This window comes from Scardinius erythrophthalmus (assembly GCF_964197995.2).
Source record: "Scardinius erythrophthalmus genome assembly, chromosome: 12".
Classification (NCBI taxonomy): Eukaryota; Metazoa; Chordata; class Actinopteri; order Cypriniformes; family Leuciscidae; genus Scardinius; species Scardinius erythrophthalmus.
This window is the reverse complement of record NC_138232.1, coordinates 11,443,375-11,462,066: the sequence shown is the minus strand read 5'-3', so window position 1 is coordinate 11,462,066 and position 18,692 is coordinate 11,443,375. Positions and strand designations below refer to the sequence as shown.

Sequence of the window (18,692 nt, the reverse complement as noted above, 5' to 3'; positions counted from 1 at the left end):
TAAGCATGTGTCTTTCAGAGGCCTGATGAGGAAGCAGTGGTGGACCATGGTGGCACCAGCTCAGTTCTGAATATCCATTATGAGAAAGAAGAGCTAGAGGGTTTGTACATAATCACACACACACGTTCAGTTATTCATGTGATATAGCTCACAGCTCAATGCAGTAATATTAACTGGAAAAAATCATCCCTCTATCACTTTTCTCAGGTCACAGGACTTTGTTTGTGGGTGTGCGGATGCCCATGGGCAGGGAGTCTCACCGTCATCACCGGCCACACAGCTCCAAACACCGCAGGAGATCTGAGAGAATGAGGGCTGAAAGCGTAGCTCAGGAAGACGGGAACACAGAAAGTACCTCAGCGTCACACGGTGAGAACAACAAAAGCCTGGGTAACAAGTCAAGCAATTGCTTGTAGGTTTGTTTGCAAGAAGGTGAATCTGGAGAATCAAATGAATTATATATGATATTGCTTTTATAAAGCAATCAAGTGGAAAATAAGTTAGTTAATACTGAGTAACTTACATTTTAAACACTCTATTCCCAGTTACTTTATATATTTTCGCCAAGCATAAGCCTGAAGGGGTTTAATCTCAGATAACAACCGGCTGGATGTACATTATCCCGCTTATTACACGGATACTTGCCATGTAAGTGAATAAATTAGACACAAAAAATTGAGTCTAAATATTATATTAGCTCTTTAAACACAAAGCTTCTGCGGAGAGAGCAGTTGCTAGCGCGGCAAGTTCAAAATAGACGGACATTTAAGGGATATGGTATACAGTCATACCACATATTACACAGCATTTCGCCTCAGAAATAATTATGGGGATAAGAGATGTTGATTTCAGATTCAACTTTTAAAATCGTACCTGTTTGTTATCCTATAATAAAAATAAAAACAATAGTCACAAAATGGCAGCAGCTGCGTTTGTATGAAACGAGAGAGCGAGTCCACAATACTGGATGGCATAATTAAATAACTGTACACAAAATATTGATTCGAATGAGTTTTAATATTTTATTAGCTCACCAAAAGCAAAACTTCCACGAAGAAAAAACGTTCCTAGCACGCGTAAAGCGCTGCTGACTTCAGTAACCCGGATGAGCCTGCGTTATCTGTTTTCAGCAGTTGTTATCTGGGAATAACATACTGGGCGTGATTGACCAATCAGAATCAAGTATTCCACAGAGTCGTGTAATAAACTGCCAAAAATGTAAGCCATTGGGATAGCAAACACAGAGAGTCACTGAAAATCTACAAAGCTAAGAAACAGATTGACAGATAGTTAAGGTTAAATGAATCTTTCCGAAGCACAGGGTATCAACTGTATCATAAAAAAGGTTTGTTACCCTACTTACCCTGCATCCTCTCAGCATTATCCCCTTGAGCCCTCAAATTCTAAAAGCATGAACTCATATTTATGATAACAAACACTGAAAATTGCTCTGGTGAGACTTTTGTTTACTGTGCTTCCTTCCTCTGTTTCCTCTCTCACAGTGAAAATGAAAAAGTTTTACAAATATACTCTTGTCTGTCTCTCATTCTTCCTATCTCTCTTTCTCAGATACTCCATCCCAGAGGGTTCAGTTTATTCTGGGCACTGAAGAGGATGATGAGCATGTGGCACATGAGCTCTTTACAGAACTTGACGAAATCTGTGTTAAAGGTGGCAAAGATGCAGAGTGGAAGGAAACTGCTAGGTAAGAATATGTTTCTTAATGTCAACACATCTCCTATACTGCAACAGAATATTCAGTGCCAAAATGTAGGTTAACTCAGGGGTTTTGAATCTTTTAGATGGCACAGACCCCAAAATATGAACATACACATGCTTGGGACCCCCCATCTTAATATTTAAAAGGCAGCTATTTATTTTCATGCATGAATCCCCCATTTATTGTATAAAAATGATATTATAAATATGTGCAAAATATTATTTGGAAAATATTAAATATCTATTACGTTACATTATTATGTTTTTTTGGTACTATACTACTCAAAGTAAGAGACTGTCTATATGAGTCTCTTTTTTCTTTAATACTTCTCAGGTGGCTAAAATTTGAGGAGGATGTGGAAGATGGCGGGGAGAGATGGAGTAAGCCGTACGTAGCTACACTCTCTCTCCATAGCCTGTTTGAGTTACGAAGCTGCATCATAAATGGAACTGTCCTATTGGACATGAAGGCCAACTGCATCGAGGAAATTGCAGGTCAGTCAGAAATCAGTGGGTATGGCGCTTGGCACGTTTAACTGGGAAAGGACGAATTTTAACATTGAAAATATATAACACATTACACCTTTTTTAATGGTATTGTTGTATCAGATTAACAAAATGTCAGTATATTAAATGCTTGCTCAACATGAATTTGGCTTAAAGAGGTCATATTATGCCCTTTTGCAAATTTTTGATATCTTCTAGAATAGCTTTACAGGCTTGAATGTTCAAAAAACATTATTTTTCACATATTTTACATTGTTGCAGCAGTCTGTCAGTGACGCTCTGTTTAGTTCCGGTCTCTATGAATCGCTTTGATTGGTCAGCTGGACCAATTTTGTGATTGGCCAACCACTTCATGGTATTGTTGTATGGTATTGGTATTGGTATTGGTATTGGTATTGGTAATGGTATTGGTATTGGTATTGGTAATGGTATTGTTGTATCAGATTAACAAAATGTCAATATATTAAATGCTTGCTCAACATGAATTTGGCTTAAAGAGGCCATATTATGCCCTTTTGCAAATTTTTGGGGTCTTCTAGAATAGCTTTACAGGCTTGAATGTTCAAAAAACATTATTTTTCACATATTTTACATTGTTGCAGCAGTCTGTCAGTGACGCTCTGTTTAGTTCTGGTCTCTATGAATCGCTTTGATTGGTCAGCTGGACCAATTTTGTGATTGGCCAACCACTTCACATGTGTTTTGGAAATGTGACACCCCTTACCATAACAGCATCTCTTGGACATGGTGACAACACACTACTAAGGCAACTCAACCCTTTTTTGTGTATGCATTGGGCAGGAATGATTTAAATAAGGAATATTGTGACATGTACAGAAGAAAACTCAAGACTATAATCGAGGTGATTCAGGGAATTCAGAAACAGTGCTCACTGATATAAAGAATAACTCAATTTGGAGTGACTTTTTCATGCTCAAACAGCAACATACTAAAGAAAGTTGAAAATGTAAAAAAGCATAATGGGTCCTCTTTAACAGTCTGATCACGATCTGATTGAGCCTGGCAAAGTTATATTTATTCAGTACACATTTTTACTGAGGAAAAGTACAGCAGTGTGACAAGTGTTTGTCCTGCAGTATTTTAGGCCCACCTGTAACTTCACACGTAGGCTACTGCAACCTCACACTCCCACTCATGCTGGTGATAGACAAACGCAAACACTCATTACACCCATAGGTACTTAGTTTGATAAAAGAGGTATGGCTGTTAGCAGCCCTTAAATGAAAGAAGGAAAAATTTCGATTAAAGGTTAAATGTGTAATTTCTTCAGTGTTAAAATCTCATTTAATGTGCAGAGACAACTATAAAAGTTGCATTTGTTGGTTGATTTTTAAAATAGTGTAAAAACTGTGGCAGTTTTTTACAGTTGTGCATGTTTGAATGGCTTGAAATGTCCACTGCATAAGTTGGGTCTGAACAACCTGGGGTGCGTTTCCCAAAGCCAACTATGGCCGCAATTTCCGTCGTTACCTACCGAGTTCAATGGAAATTGCAATCATAGTTGTCCTTTTGGGAAACGCACCCCTGTTTGGAAACAATAGTAATATTTGCAATTCCGTTTGGTGCCAGTAGTGGCACTCATTACACACATCACTTTTCAGATAACAATAGAAAAAAGACTAGGGCAACTATATTTAATTTAATCATTAAAATTTAAATATCACATAGAAGTCAGCAATAACTGTGAATATTTGAGTCAGAAGTTCCCATCAAAGTTGGCTGCAACCATGCAACAAAGTTTGAATACCTAATTCATACATGGGCCATTAAAGTCTAACATACTGATAATTTAACCTATGTCTCAATGAGGCATGACGGTTTTGATCAATGTTGCAGCAGCAGTGGTAGGAACAAGATTAATGCTGGAGAAAGAGAAGGACAGCCTGAGAGATTAATTACACTGTAAAGGTTGGAGTGGAGGAAAGAAGTGAGTGATGCAGATTAACAGTGCTGCATCAGCTCCAACTGGAATTGTGGGAGGTTTCACAGAATAAGAGAATGTGAGAGTTAGTAAAAGTACTGCAATATTTAGCATGCTGGAATACAACATTTTCAGTCCTAAATAGGTTGATCATTATCATCATACAGTGTAATCTTGCAAAACAAGACATTGTCACTTTTAAATTATTCAGTATTGTTCTGTATATACATTGTCTGATGTACATTTGTGTTATCATGTGTATGTATAATTTGTTGTGTGTAGATTTGGTGCTTGACCATCAGGAGGCAGCTCATGAACTGGATGACAGTGTAAGAATGAAGGTTCGAGAGGCACTTCTGAAGAGGCATCATCACCAGAGCGACAAAAAGAGGAACAACCTGCTGCCTATGGTCAAATCCCTCACCGAGTCTGGCAGGAGACAGAGTGAACCTCACTCTATGGATAAAACGGGTGAGCTGAACTGCACATTTTACCTGTGCATTATAAAGGAAGATTTTTGGTTAAACACAACCTTAGCTCTGTGGATAGAATTAAATCATTCTGATTTCGTAAAAGGTGTGTTTACAGTAATGCATTTACAAAGGAAGTCAATTGGGCTGTTGTTCTGAAAGATACCACAGGAGAAATGCAAAGCTAATTTTTCTGTTATGAATTACTCATGAAAAACCATTATTTGGCGGTCGGAACTACTTCTGGTGCATTAATGACGTCCTGTGTGGTATCCTTGTGGGTATTATATGAAAATGAACTGGTTGACTCTGTTTGCATGCTCATGATTGGAGATGAAAGAGTGGATATAACTTGGTTGATCTCAGTCTCATACTAACACCTAATATTTAAGTTTTATTGTTATACTTTTAAATCTTTTATTTTATACTTTTATGACCTTTATTTCAGAACTATAAATTTCCATTTTTAATTTTAGATTTCTCTAAACATATTTATTTGGTATCCACTGGGGAATAATGCATAACTGATTCATGTGGTATATTTTAGGATGCTGTGGATATAATATATTTATCATATTTTATTGCATCTCTCAGGTCCTGCCACCTCTCCTCAGCCTCCACCTACAAACCCAGATGTAAAGAATAGTGTAGCACCGGATAATGGCCAGGATCTCACCAAGGTACTTGAACCACAACATCAAGACTAATTTGGAAGATTCATTTTCATCAAACTGCAAATAGAAAAATACCAAATAATAGATACACACGTTTGTGGGAATAAAAATGTACGCAATATCACTAATGTTTGCAATGCAAACTGTGTGTAGCAAATTCAGACAGAGCATTCTATTTAGCACCAGAAATTAAGAAAAAACAATTATGTTAAAAACCTGTCCTACATCCTATTTTCAGAGAAAACAGATCTAGCAAAATGGATAATTTGTGAAATGGACCAGTAAACAAAGAAATAGTATAAGAAAAGAGAGGAAAGATGGTGCAAGTGCAAGACAACCCATTAAAACAAGCAGGTTCAATCTGTTTATTTCTGTTTCTATTCTGATTGCGCACTGGAGGCAGGCAATGTATCGATTACCAAGAACCTCTGGGACAAATGCACCCACACGTACACACAAACACTGTCATCTGGTGATCCTTAGAGGTACTGCAGCTTGTTTGTGGAATGTTATGCTACTGATCAGGAAAAAGGAAATGAACTGTAATGAGCCAGATGTCAGACATTTAGAGTGACTGTGAGGATGGCTGAGAGGCGGCCCCAATCAGATTACACACCTGCTATTCTTCTATCTAACTGTCACCCTGACTGAAACGAACAGTGACTGGAATAGCCACTAATAGAGTTCTACATGAGTTATTTATATATTATAAATGAATTAAAGTTGAAGTAAAATGGGATAAAAAAATATTACTTGTAAAACATAAACGTTGGAGCTGATAGCCTCATGGGCAGCGCTCTGACATGTAGTGCGGTTGCACTTCGGGTGACCCGAGATCGAGTTCTGGGTCGCAGACCTTTCCTGATCCCACTTTGCCTCCTGTCTTCACTCAATCTCAATAAAGGCTGAAACACTTTTGCCCTGACAATTATATTAGAAATAAAATATGTTTAAGTTGAAGTGCTAAATTAATAAAACTGAGATAAAAATAAGTTAAGCTAAAATACTAGTAAAATGGAAAAGGAAATTACTAAAACAATTTTTTTTAATGAATACTGAAAGTAAAATTGAAAATAAAAGCTAATTCAAAATATGAATACGTACTATAATAGTATATATATAACACAAAAATAACACTGCAATGATTCTCTTTCCGTAGGTTGACACACATTTCATGAAAAAGATCCCAACTGGGGCTGAAGCTTCTAATGTGCTGGTTGGAGAGCTGGACTTTTTAGAGAGATCCATCGTTGCATTTGTTCGCCTGTCTCCTGCTGTACTGCTCACAGGGCTCACTGAAGTTCCCATTCCCACTAGGTATAAAATGTTTTCAAATGCATGCATGGAGCTGATAAATCCACTGCAACAGAATGATCAAAATCATTCTTTACTCTGCAGATTCTTGTTCATTTTGCTCGGTCCAGATGGAAAAGCCCAGCAGTACCATGAGATCGGTCGCTCTATGGCCACCATCATGACCGATGAGGTCAATGCAGAACTAGGCATACAGTGTATCAGTATCATAGCATTTTCTCATTGGATATTAATGCATTAAAGGAACACTCCGACTTTTTGGGACTTTAGCTTATTCACAGTATCCCCCAGAGTTAGATAAGTCCATACATACCTTTTTCATTTCTGTGCGTTTTGTAAGTGTTGTTTGACGCACCCACCGCTAGCCTAGCTTAGCACAAAGACTGGATGTAAATGGATAAGGTAGCATACTAATCCCAATAAGTGACAAAATAATGCAAACATTTTCCTATTTACATGTTGTGATCTGTATAGTCACAGCGTGTACAAATAACAAGGCTATATGAGACAGAGACCATTTTTAATCGTATAAATACTGAGAACTATATTCTCACTAGGCGTAGGAGCACAGCTAACGTGACTTGGGCGGAGTGATTAGCGCAGCACACGAGACGCCCTGTGGTGAGGAGCAGAGAGTTCGGAGTTGGAGTAATAGAGTCAGCAATTACTAGATAGTAAATTTATAGTTTACAATCATGGGTGTTCGCTGTATCTTGTCTTACAGCTTCCAAAGTTTGTAACTCCTCGTCTGTGTATTCTGGCTCAAAACTATATGGTTCTGGATCTTGGTTTGATACCCAGTAAAATTCCTCTGACAATTCCTCAAAGTCAGCCATGATCACAAGTCACGTTCGCTACTACCTAGTTAGTCAAGTTTGTTTTGTTTACGGAACCATCAACAGGGCGTCTCGTGTGCTGCGCTAATCACTCCGCCCAAGTAGCTGTGCTCCTACGCCGAGTGAGAATATAGTTCCCAGTGTTTATACGATTAAAAATGGTCTCTGTCTCATATAGCCTTGTTATTTGTACACGCTGTGACTATACAGATCACAACATGTAAATAGGAAAATGTTTGCATTATTTTGTCACTTATTGGGATTAGTATGCTACCTTATCCATTTACATCCAGTCTTTGTGCTAAGCTAGGCTAGCGGTGGGTGCATCAAATAACACTTACAGAACGCACAGAAATGAAAAAGGTATGTATGGACTTATCTAACTCTGGGGGATACTGTGAATAAGCTAAAGTCCCAAAAAGTCAGAGTGTTCCTTTAACCCCAGTCCTGACGGTTTCAGAAATACCATTTGTAGATTAGATTAAAACTTCTAAATTCTTCTTTTCAATTTAATATATTTTCTTTCTTCTATCATTTAGATTTTCCATGATGTTGCATACAAGGCCAAGGACAGGAATGATTTGTTGGCTGGTATTGATGAGTTTCTGGATCAAGTGACAGTTTTGCCTCCAGGAGAATGGGACCCTTCTATACGCATAGAACCTCCTAAAAGTGTCCCATCACAGGTATGGAAAAACACACTTTTTAAAGTGAGGCTTAAGTGATTGATTATCAGTTGTAATGTATCTATTTCTCTTTCGGAATAGGAGAAAAGAAAGATGCCGGGAGTGCCGAACGGAACAGTGGTTCCTGTTGAGGAAGAGCAGCATGGGGAACACCATGGACCAGAACTACAGAGAACTGGAAGGTGTGTGGGTCAGGTTTTACATTTTGGGAACCAGATATCCTCACCAGGATATTAAAACCAGAAATCATCTACATTGAGTCCATATGAGGAGAAACAGCTTTATAAACATATTGAATTAACAAAAGCATATTTAATGGATAGAAATGTTACTGGTTCAGTATGGAAACAATATAAATTTGTGGAAATTTCTCTCCTTCTCTTTACTCTGTTTGTAGGCTGTTTGGAGGACTGATTCTGGATGTGAAGAGAAAAGCTCCATTTTATCTGAGTGATTATAAAGATGGTCTGAGTTTGCAGTGTGTAGCTTCTTTTCTGTTTCTGTACTGTGCCTGCATGTCACCTGTTATCACGTTTGGAGGGCTTCTGGGAGAGGCTACAGAGGGACGCATTGTAAGTACGCAAACACGCACAGTTTTGTTTCTGTGTGGTGTATTAGGCAAAGTCATGTAAAAATATGTTTATAATGCAAAACACAGCAGTCATGTGTATGTGTGTGTGTGTGTGTGTGTGTGTGTGTGTGTGTGTGTGTGTGTGTGTGTGTGTGCGCCAGAGTGCGATTGAGTCTCTGTTAGGAGCGTCTATGACTGGAGTAGCATACTCTCTGTTTGCTGGGCAGCCGCTAACTATACTGGGAAGCACTGGACCCGTCCTTGTGTTTGAAAAGATTCTCTTCAAGTTCTGCAAGTCAGTACAGACCAGACCAAGTATTAATAATATACATATTTAATTATTAACTAATCATTCACTTTCTTACCCAGAACATTTTTTAATTGGTTATTGTGATTTTAATACATTTGTTAAAATAATTGTAAATAATTATATATTATATACAAATTAATTAATAATTCTTAAATTATATAATAATAATGATTATATTATGATTATTATTAATATTAAAATATTGTATTATTATATTATAGTCTATAATAATTTTCTTTTAAAAATATACAGTTCATTTTAGCGGATGTAGAATATATATTTACAATATATCTTCTATATCAATTTAGTATTCATGTATTCATTTAGCCTCACTCCATATATTTTGCCATAAATATATCATAGACAATCAGATCTTAACCCTCTCTACTGTCTCTGTCCTGCCTGTTTCTGTCCCTGTAGAGACTTCAACCTCTCGTACCTGTCCTTGCGTACTTGTATTGGTCTCTGGACAGCTTTCTTGTGTCTGATTCTTGTTGCAACGGATGCCAGCTCCTTGGTCTGTTACATCACACGTTTTACAGAGGAAGCTTTTGCTTCACTCATCTGCCTTATCTTTATTTACGAAGCACTGGAGAAACTTTTCCATCTTGGAGAACTGTACCCGATCAACAGACATGGCAATCTGGACAAACTAACACTGGCCTAGTAAGTATATAAACTCAAATATACAGACACCTATGCAAGTTGGATCTCTGGAAATATCCTGGGTTTCTAATTTTGTGTTCTTAGATGTTAATAATTAATAAGTAAGGAGAATAAGTTATTCTTCTAGACATCAATGAGAAATTAAGACTGGAATAACTGTTTGTGAACACACATTTTAACACATTGTATGCCATCAGCTGTAGGTGTGCAGAGCCTGATAATCCCAGTAATAAAACACTAGAACAGTGGAATCAGAGGAACGTCACAGCCTCTGCAGTGCCATGGAGCAACCTCACTGTAACGGTACTTCAAACTCCCACAATCCTTACACACAGTCTAGTCAAACTACTGAAAACTAAACCATTCTTAAATTGTCTTTCCTTTAAAGTACACTATGTCATTTTTTGTTTAGCTGGCTGATACAACAACAGTCTAAAGGCCCTTGCACACTGAGTCCGAAATTTGCGTCCGAAATTTTCGCACGTTAAAAAATAAATACGACCTCATGTTATGTCAATCACACTTGCACACTGCCTTCGAAACTTTCGTCCGTCAAAAAAAAATTCGGATCGGGTTCGATTTTCTGCGTTTTTCGCATCCGTAACAAGCATTTGAATGGTGTTTTGACAATTTCGAGCCACAGAATGACGGATACGGAGAAACGCATGCGAAAATTTCAGATTCAGTGTGCAAGGACCTTAAGACTTACTTTTACTGGCACCTACTGGTGTGAATGCATCATCATGCTAAAGCAACCGCTTTTGGTTAGACCACTGATATGACTAGAGTCTAAACTAGACTAGGTGATTTTGAACATACCCTGTATATGTCTTTAAGTGTAAATATTAATAAGACAAAAGCCTCACATTGTCATGTACATCATCTTACATCATCATGCTGTGAAAAGAACACCTCATGACACACATTATACAGTTGGAGGAGTCCTGTTATCCAATTCTCGTCCCATTACTGCAGTGTAATGTTATTTCACAGTGTAGTCTCACACAGATCGCATTTAGTGCTAATCCTATTTTCACAACTGAGTCAGCGTCTGGGCTGCCAGTTCAGTTAAATATGAGCCAAACTTTGTGTGTGTTTGTGAGTAGGAGTGTTTAGATCTCCAGGGGCAGTTTATTGGATCGACGTGTGGACACCATGGTCCCTACACCCCTGATGTTCTCTTCTGGTCAGCCATCTTGTTTTTCGGTACTGTTTTCCTGTCTAGCTTCCTGAAACAGTTCAAGACTAGCAGATACTTCCCAACACGGGTGAGGCTAACATACTGTTGTTGCCTATGTTTTTGCATACACTGTGTGATTTTGTATACAATAAATGCAAAGTGTGTGTTCATTTGTTTTTGTGATGTAGGTACGGTCAGTGATCAGCGATTTTGCTGTGTTCCTCACCATTGTTTTCATGGTCCTGATTGATTATATCATTGGAGTTCCATCCCAAAAATTACAAGTGCCCGACAAATTCAAGGTAGGAATCAATAATCAAATGTGCACACAAACACACACACTGGTGTTTGCATATTTAGCCCTATAACACTGTATGTATTAAATTTGGTAAATGGCTTTCTAAGGCTTTAAATACTTTGATTAAAAATACTGGTATACTGTGTAGGACAGTACATGTCTTCTGCCCCCTGGTGGAATATCCATGCTCTTCAGGAAGGCCTTTTAATATAATTTCCAAAATGTCCTCCTCAGTATCATGATCAGCATCCCTTTGCAGTTATTACTATTTCAGAAATAAAATGTATATACTGGATTGAAGTAATGTGCTCATAATATTCCACAAAATATATCCGTACATATTTGAGGTATATTTATTTTAATCCTAATAAAAAATATATAAAATGCCAAGCCAATCAAAATAAAAAGTGGTCATTGAATAATTTAATCATTAAATTAAACCGAAAAACTGAAACATAACTTTACCTCTTTACGACTTTGCTCATTTGTTTATATATTTATATATGAAGCCTGTTCTATCATAATTAAAATCTCACATTTTCAATATATGATCAAATATAAATTGGACAAATAAACCAAAATAGCTGCTAATCAAACTGTTACCCATTGGTACCCGATTGAATTGGTACCCAAAAGGAAACATCTGTGCGGGGCAGTAAAGAGGAAAAGCTCTCCTGAATGCTTTGAGTTCTCTAGGTTCTTTCTATCAGCTCTGTTTTGGAAGCTTTTTTTCATTCAAAGCTTACCTTACAGTCATGAATGCACTGATTCAGTCTTCAGTCAATTATTTTCTGTCCAATCATAATCCACAACAGTCCTGTTTTTGTGCCATTTGTTCATGTCTTGTTTCTAGGAACATTTGTTCATATGATTAGATTAGAGTGGCACCCCTGCAGTGACAGATTAGATGATAAGACAATGCTGAGTCTTGGAATTGAGCTTATACCCCCGGCTAATCCAGATACATGCGCTGTGTGTGGACAGTGATTCATTATGAACAATTGAGCTGGACTGATTCATAGTTAACACATATTCCTCAATTTAGATTGAATTGGGGTAGGTTGCCAGGTCTTTGCCCAACCCCTAATTACATGGCATGGGACTCACACACACACACACACACACACACACACGCATTCACACCTACGAACAATTTAGCATCTCAATTTAATAGCATAATATCAATTTACGCTATTGTTTAGGGCCAGTAAGATTTTTTTAGGATATGAATAATATCTTTTTTAACATATAAATACTTTTATTAAACAATGACGCATAAATTGCTGAAAATTGACAGTAAATACTTCTACTGTAACTTGTGATGTTTCAGAGAAGATGGAGAGTAGAGATTATTTTATGCCATGTCGAAATTGCCATAACAATTCTCAACTGTAAAAAGCCTTCACATGCTTAACTTGTAATTACAACGTGTAAACTCATAATTTTCTGAGAGCTACGATTTGGACCGATCATGACATCAAAGTTCCATGCGAGTGATTCAAAAGTATACAGAGCTTTATTTACGGTAATTACAACATGGCTTGAATGCAAAGGACAAAGGACAACACCAGACAAAGAACATAGGAAACTCCATGCACTATAGATAGAAGATATCAAGGGGCTAACAAGGGACAGGTTATGGTAATTAATCACTATAGCAACAAACAAGGATAACCAAGGAAACAAACCAGGGAGCTAAGGAAACAAGGCAAACACAGAAACAATGGGAGTAGAAAATACATATCAAAATAAGAGTCCTAAAACAGGAATCGTAACAACTACTTTGTGACAAATCAGCATTTCAAAATGATTTTGTAAGGATCATGTGACACTGGACAATAAAGAAGGAAGAAATGGCTGTTGAAAATGTGTTAGTTTCTTAAGGTAATACTAGCAAAGATATATAAAACTCTAAATAAAAGTTTGCCACACATAAAAAGGATCAGTAATACTATGGAGAAAGTATGATTACCATGCTATTTTGTCAAATTTCTCCTTGTGTTTACAGCCCACACGTGATGACCGCGGTTGGCTAATTAACCCCATTGGGCGAAACCCATGGTGGACTGTGTTGGCTGCCTCAATACCAGCTCTTCTCTGCACCATCCTCATCTTCATGGACCAACAGATCACCGCCGTCATAATAAACCGCAAGGAGCACAAACTTCTAGTATGTATATTTTTTAAAGTAGCCTTTACAGAGGATGTGTGTGTTTCTCTGCTGATCATATGTGTGTGTGATCAGTATGTGCTCTATTTCCTCCACACAGAAAGGCTGCGGGTACCATTTGGATCTTCTGATGGTTGGAGTGATGCTAGCCGTATGTTCTATAATGGGGTTGCCCTGGTTTGTCGCAGCAACCGTCCTGTCAATTTCCCACGTCAACAGCCTGAAGCTGGAGTCTGAAAGCTCCGCCCCTGGAGAGCAACCTCGATTTCTGGGAATTAGAGAGCAAAGGCTGACTGGTCTGGTCATTTTTCTACTGATGGGCTGCTCTGTGTTCATGACTGGGGCGTTACAGGTAATCGCACAAAATCTGTAGTTACATATAATATGTGGCCTACTTAAATGAGGCATACTTAGAATCATTGCATTAGATAACAAAATATCTTAAAGGACTGCTTTTTGCTTTACAGTTCATTCCCATGCCAGTTCTCTATGGTGTTTTTCTTTATATGGGCGCCTCATCTCTGAAAGGCATTCAGGTAGAGACATTCATCTGACACTAAACATAGACGTGTATACAGTGACATGTCAGTTACCAGTCATCTTTCTCTGTCCTGTCTTGCTCAGTTCTTTGACCGTCTGAAGTTGTTTGGCATGCCAGCGAAGCACCAGCCAGACTTTATTTATCTACGTCACGTTCCTCTGAGGAAAGTCCACCTGTTCACTCTAACCCAACTTACCTGCCTTGTGCTGCTCTGGGTCATCAAAACTTCCCCTGCCGCAATCGTCTTCCCTATGATGGTACGACCCAAAACAAAGTACATTCTTTTAATGTTAGGGGTGTTAAAACTTCCTTAACAATTCAATACTAGAATAAAACGTTGCATTTTCGTACATTTCTAGTGAGAAATAATCATTATGTGTATTAGTTTACATTTATATATTTGACAGATACTTTTATCCAAAGCATACAGTACATTTTATTAGTTCATGCATTGCTTGGGAATCAAACCCATGACCTTTGTGTTAATAGTGCAATGCTCAACTGTTTTAGCCACAGGAACAGTGATAAAGGTTGATTTAAAAACTATGGGTGTAATATAGTAATAACAGTGGCATAAGTGTGTTTATTTCCTGCAGGTGCTGGCATTAGTGTTCATCCGTAAGCTGCTGGACTGTTTTTTTTCCAATCGGGAGCTTAGTTACCTTGACGATCTGATGCCTGAGAGTAAGAAGAAGAAGCTGGATGATGATTCCAAAAAGGCAGTGGAGGTTTGTGAATCATATGCAGAGTTTAATAAAGCGAAGGGTATCCAAACAATCAATGTTTTTAAATCCATCCAGGTAAAAGGACATACACCAAGGAGTAATAGAAACACTACTTTCTATACTATGCAGTATGTATAATGTGCATTGTTGTAAATTTCTTTATGTGCAGAAAACGTAACATTTAACATTTTGCCAAAAAGATGCAATATACAACATAATACTGAATCCCACAATGCAATGTGCTCAACAAAACTTTCCTTTTCAGGGATAACAAATGAACCAGAAGTAGTTATGGCTATCAATTTTTTCCCTTCTTGACTCATTTTTGAGCAAAATTTTTACACCAGCATTTTGGATTAACAATGCAACATAATAAAATTTAAAATATTTTAAAAAAATCATGAAGCACTGCTATTTGAAATGTTTATTTTTCACTTATTTACAGTTCCACATACTATTAAATTATTAAACTATTAAATTAGCAGTACCCAGGACTCCACCCTGAACAACCCTAACATGATCTTTCAAACAAATCAGGCTATTTATGCATGTAAACTGAAAAATAATACATCAACCCAACCTTGCATTGTGGTTTGTCACATGTAATACAATGAAGGAGGCTGTATGTATGTGTTTATGAGTAGCAGGAATCACAGGAGATGCTGGTGGATGACTCTGACAAATCAGAAGACAAAGACACAGTGCAGATCCCATTGGAGAGCAAACATCTACACTCACCTAAAACACCAGACCCCAGGTACCACACTGCTATCAGAAGCTCTATGCAAACACTGTGGCTTCCCGCAAACCCTTGAGCCCCGTCCAACAGTCAGACTCACAAAATAAGCTTAGACACCACAATGTCCACTGTGTATCTGTGAATGTGTACGTACTAACACTCACCTTTCCGTTTGTCCCCTTCTCCTGCCCTCACCCCTCTTCTCCTCGACTGTGTCCGCCTGTTGTCCAGGAACGATCCCTCTGATATTAACATATCTGATGAAATGTCTAAAACCACTGTATGGAAATCCCTCAATTCCAATCAAAAGGACACACAGCGTTCAAGCACACATAAAAAGGCAAGGACTCTCTCTTTCCATCCTTTTAAGTGTTGGCTCCTTGAATTTCCTTTCTTGCCCTTGTGTCTAATACTTTTCTATGTTAAAAGGGACCTATTATGCTTTTTTACATTTTCAACTTTCTTTAGTGTGTAATGTTGCTTTTTAAGCATGAAAAAGGTTTCCAATGTTACAAAGCACAAAGGCCACTCAAAATAGAGTTATTCTCTGTATCAGTGAGCACTGTTTCTGAACTCCCTGAAACTCTGAGTCTTGATTTTTCTTCTGGGAACGTACACGTCACAATATTCTTCATTTAAAAAATGAATGCCCCCTAAGGCATATGCAAAAAATGGGCGAGGCCTGGGTTAGTTGCCTTAGTAGTGTGTTGTCGCCATATCCCAGAGTTGTTTTTTTCCACCCCGGATCTAACGTGGTTATGGTAAGTGGCATGTCATTTCCAAAACGTGCTTAAAGCAGTTGACCAATCACAACACACTGGTCCAACTGACCAATCAGAGCACATTGTGCTTTTCAGAAGGAGGGTCTTCATAGAGACCGGAACTAAACAAAGTGTTACTGACAGACAGGGAAGAGAGGTGCTGCAATAATGTAAAATATGTGAACATTTAAGCATGAAAACCTATTCTAATAGACCCAAAAAACAAAATTAAAACTTTGTAAAAGGGCATAAATGACCAGATGATTGTTAGATAACAAACTGGGTTTTAAACTGCTAAAAAAGTTTTGTTTGGTGATTTTATCTTTCTTTTTCTGTGTGTTTTTCTCTTGACACAGGAGGTTCCGTGAAGTAACTCCACAGAAAGAAGAAATTACATTCTTGGCGTCGGTTGTTTGAAATTCAGCTGACTTAGAGAAGCGGCCATGTGCTAAAAACACACAGATATTAGTTCACTCCTTTCCACTGTTTCTCACACTGTTTATGTATAGCTGTGTGAGATATATTGGTGTGTCAGTGTGTGTATGTGCATATGTGCAACATATTCTCCTACCAAATCCAGGTTCTTCTTAAGTTTTAGCTGAGTTTTAGCAGACATATAGGTCTCTGTGCTGTGCTGTAGTGTACATGTATTTTTATTTAACTTTTTTGTAATTGTCTGGTTCTCATTTTTGAATAATAGAGTTGTTTAAATGTTCTAATTTTAAGTATAATACTTGCTATAGATATTACTGTATATGTGTGCTTTGTTCATCGTCTAAACATACACAATAAGTATGTGTGTTTAAGCCAAATGGCCGATCAGAATAATAACCTCAGTTTGATCTATTTTTGTGCCAGTATAAATAGCCATCAGTTACATTACATGGCCATGAACCAAATTAGTCCTTATCCAGTAGACAGACTTGTCTATTTTTATCGAGTGTGTTGTATTGAAACGTGTTAATATTGAGCAATAAAAGGCTTCTACGTGGTTAGGTCACCAGGGACACTGATGGATAAGTATGAACTCTGTTCTGAGTGTTTTTACCACCATTTCAAAGTCTGAAATGACTGGTTGATATTTCGGTTCGATGCACCATCTAAATGGCTTTTAGCTCACCAGTCATTTGAGGCACAAGGGTTGAGGGTAAACTGGACTTTTCAGGCTTTCATTTGAAGACCCTTTCTGGTCACAAGTCCCAGTAATAAGCCATCTCCTTATACTACCTCCCCACACTTTTAAAACTCCCACAGTAGTTTCTGCACTGAAAGAGGTAAAAATATGTTTGTGTTTTTAACCTCAGTAAAATAATACTTTATTTACAGTTGCACTTTGTGTAGATATATACTGATATGATTTTATATTTTAAATGGAATTATTATATAGAGTATAACAGTGTGATACAATTATTTTAAGTAAAGAATTTTCTTTTTTTATATAAATGTATTTTAATAAAAATTAGTTGAGCAGGTACAGTAAGCCACTGGCTGTTAATATGAATGGGCTACAGCTGTACTTTGCCTTCAGATGATAGGAGAATGTCGATATTAAATTCAGAATGTAAACTCATATTTGGAATGTTGAGGAATGAAGAAATTTCCCAGCTTGACATTGAACTACTAAATTCTCTTTTTTTTTGTCCCCTCCATGGCTTTCTTGTTTACGGGAAATGTTGTCGTTGACTTGATTGTACATGTTATCTTAATGCTGGGATGTGCTCAAAGAGAATGTCTTTCATTCCAATAAATTTTAGATTTTATGAACGAAATGAGCCTGTTAACAGTTGTGTATGTGTTGTTGTTATTGTTTTTTGTGTGTGTGTGTGTGTGTGTGTGTGTGTGTGTGTGTGTGTGTGTGTGTGTGTGTGTGTGTGTGTGTGTGTGTGTGTGTGTGTGTGTGTGTGTGTAAATATTTTCTTGAACAGCATTACATTTTATTCAGTTACTAAATTAAATGATGCATGAATTCTGAAATTTGGTAATGTTTTGAATTTTGCAACTGAAAATATATTTTTAGATAAGAAATGAATTTGTAATACATAAATGAGTATTAAATTGGATATTAAGTTAGTCACTGAGTCAATTCCATTTCAACCATAGCTTTAGCATGTACTCCTCATGTACAGGGGCGTGTCTAGAGCATTTTCAGTGGGGGGGCCATGCTGGGGCACTGCCTCCAAACGGGGTGGCCGCCAGTGACCAAAAAAAAAAAGAAGCTAAATTCTACAGTAGCCTATATTACGTAAATCCTATTGATTTTATTATTTTTTAACTTGAATAAAGTTACTTGTAAACAAATGTAGTAATAAAGCACATTTTTTGATTCATTTAGTTTTTTGTTATCCCTATATATCCATTAAGTTCAATTTGAGAGCCAGTGTTTATTATTTTTAGTGTTTCCATAAAACTAACAAGTTTATAAAATAAAAGCAATTTTAATAATGAGCAATTTTAAAATCCCAGAAGCAGAAACGATGTCAATTATTTTCTTTTAATGAGTAGTTTGGCCATTACAATATACAGTAGTTTTATTCACAATCTTTCAAATAATAAATAAATAAATAAATAAATAAATAAATAAAA

The 18,692-nt window shown here is 37.2% G+C and overlaps 1 protein-coding gene across 1 annotated transcript; it reads left to right on the top strand.

Annotated features, from left to right (window-relative positions):
• The first annotated feature begins 221 nt into the window (after positions 1-221).
• Positions 222-17,875, top strand: slc4a8 (solute carrier family 4 member 8). Its single transcript, XM_081379864.1, has 23 exons — positions 222-369; positions 1,570-1,705; positions 2,054-2,214; positions 4,451-4,639; positions 5,233-5,318; positions 6,472-6,629; positions 6,711-6,798; positions 8,002-8,148; positions 8,230-8,330; positions 8,546-8,720; positions 8,881-9,014; positions 9,450-9,695; positions 9,893-9,998; positions 10,802-10,963; positions 11,064-11,177; positions 13,182-13,343; positions 13,444-13,695; positions 13,811-13,879; positions 13,968-14,141; positions 14,481-14,612; positions 15,254-15,366; positions 15,580-15,688; positions 16,466-17,875. The coding sequence occupies exons 1-23, from the start codon at positions 237-239 to the stop codon at positions 16,475-16,477; spliced, it is 3,159 nt and encodes a 1,052-aa protein (XP_081235990.1). The 5' UTR covers positions 222-236; the 3' UTR covers positions 16,478-17,875.
• Positions 17,876-18,692: the final 817 nt, after the last annotated feature.

Coding starts and splice junctions, on each gene's coding strand:
- slc4a8 (XM_081379864.1), top strand. CDS start 237: ATGCCCATGGGCAGGGAGTCTCACCGTCATCACCGGCCACACAGCTCC. Junction 5,319..6,471: donor ATGGCCAGGATCTCACCAAG/GTACTTGAACCA, acceptor CTCTTTCCGTAG/GTTGACACACATTTCATGAA. Junction 8,331..8,545: donor GAACTACAGAGAACTGGAAG/GTGTGTGGGTCA, acceptor CTCTGTTTGTAG/GCTGTTTGGAGGACTGATTC.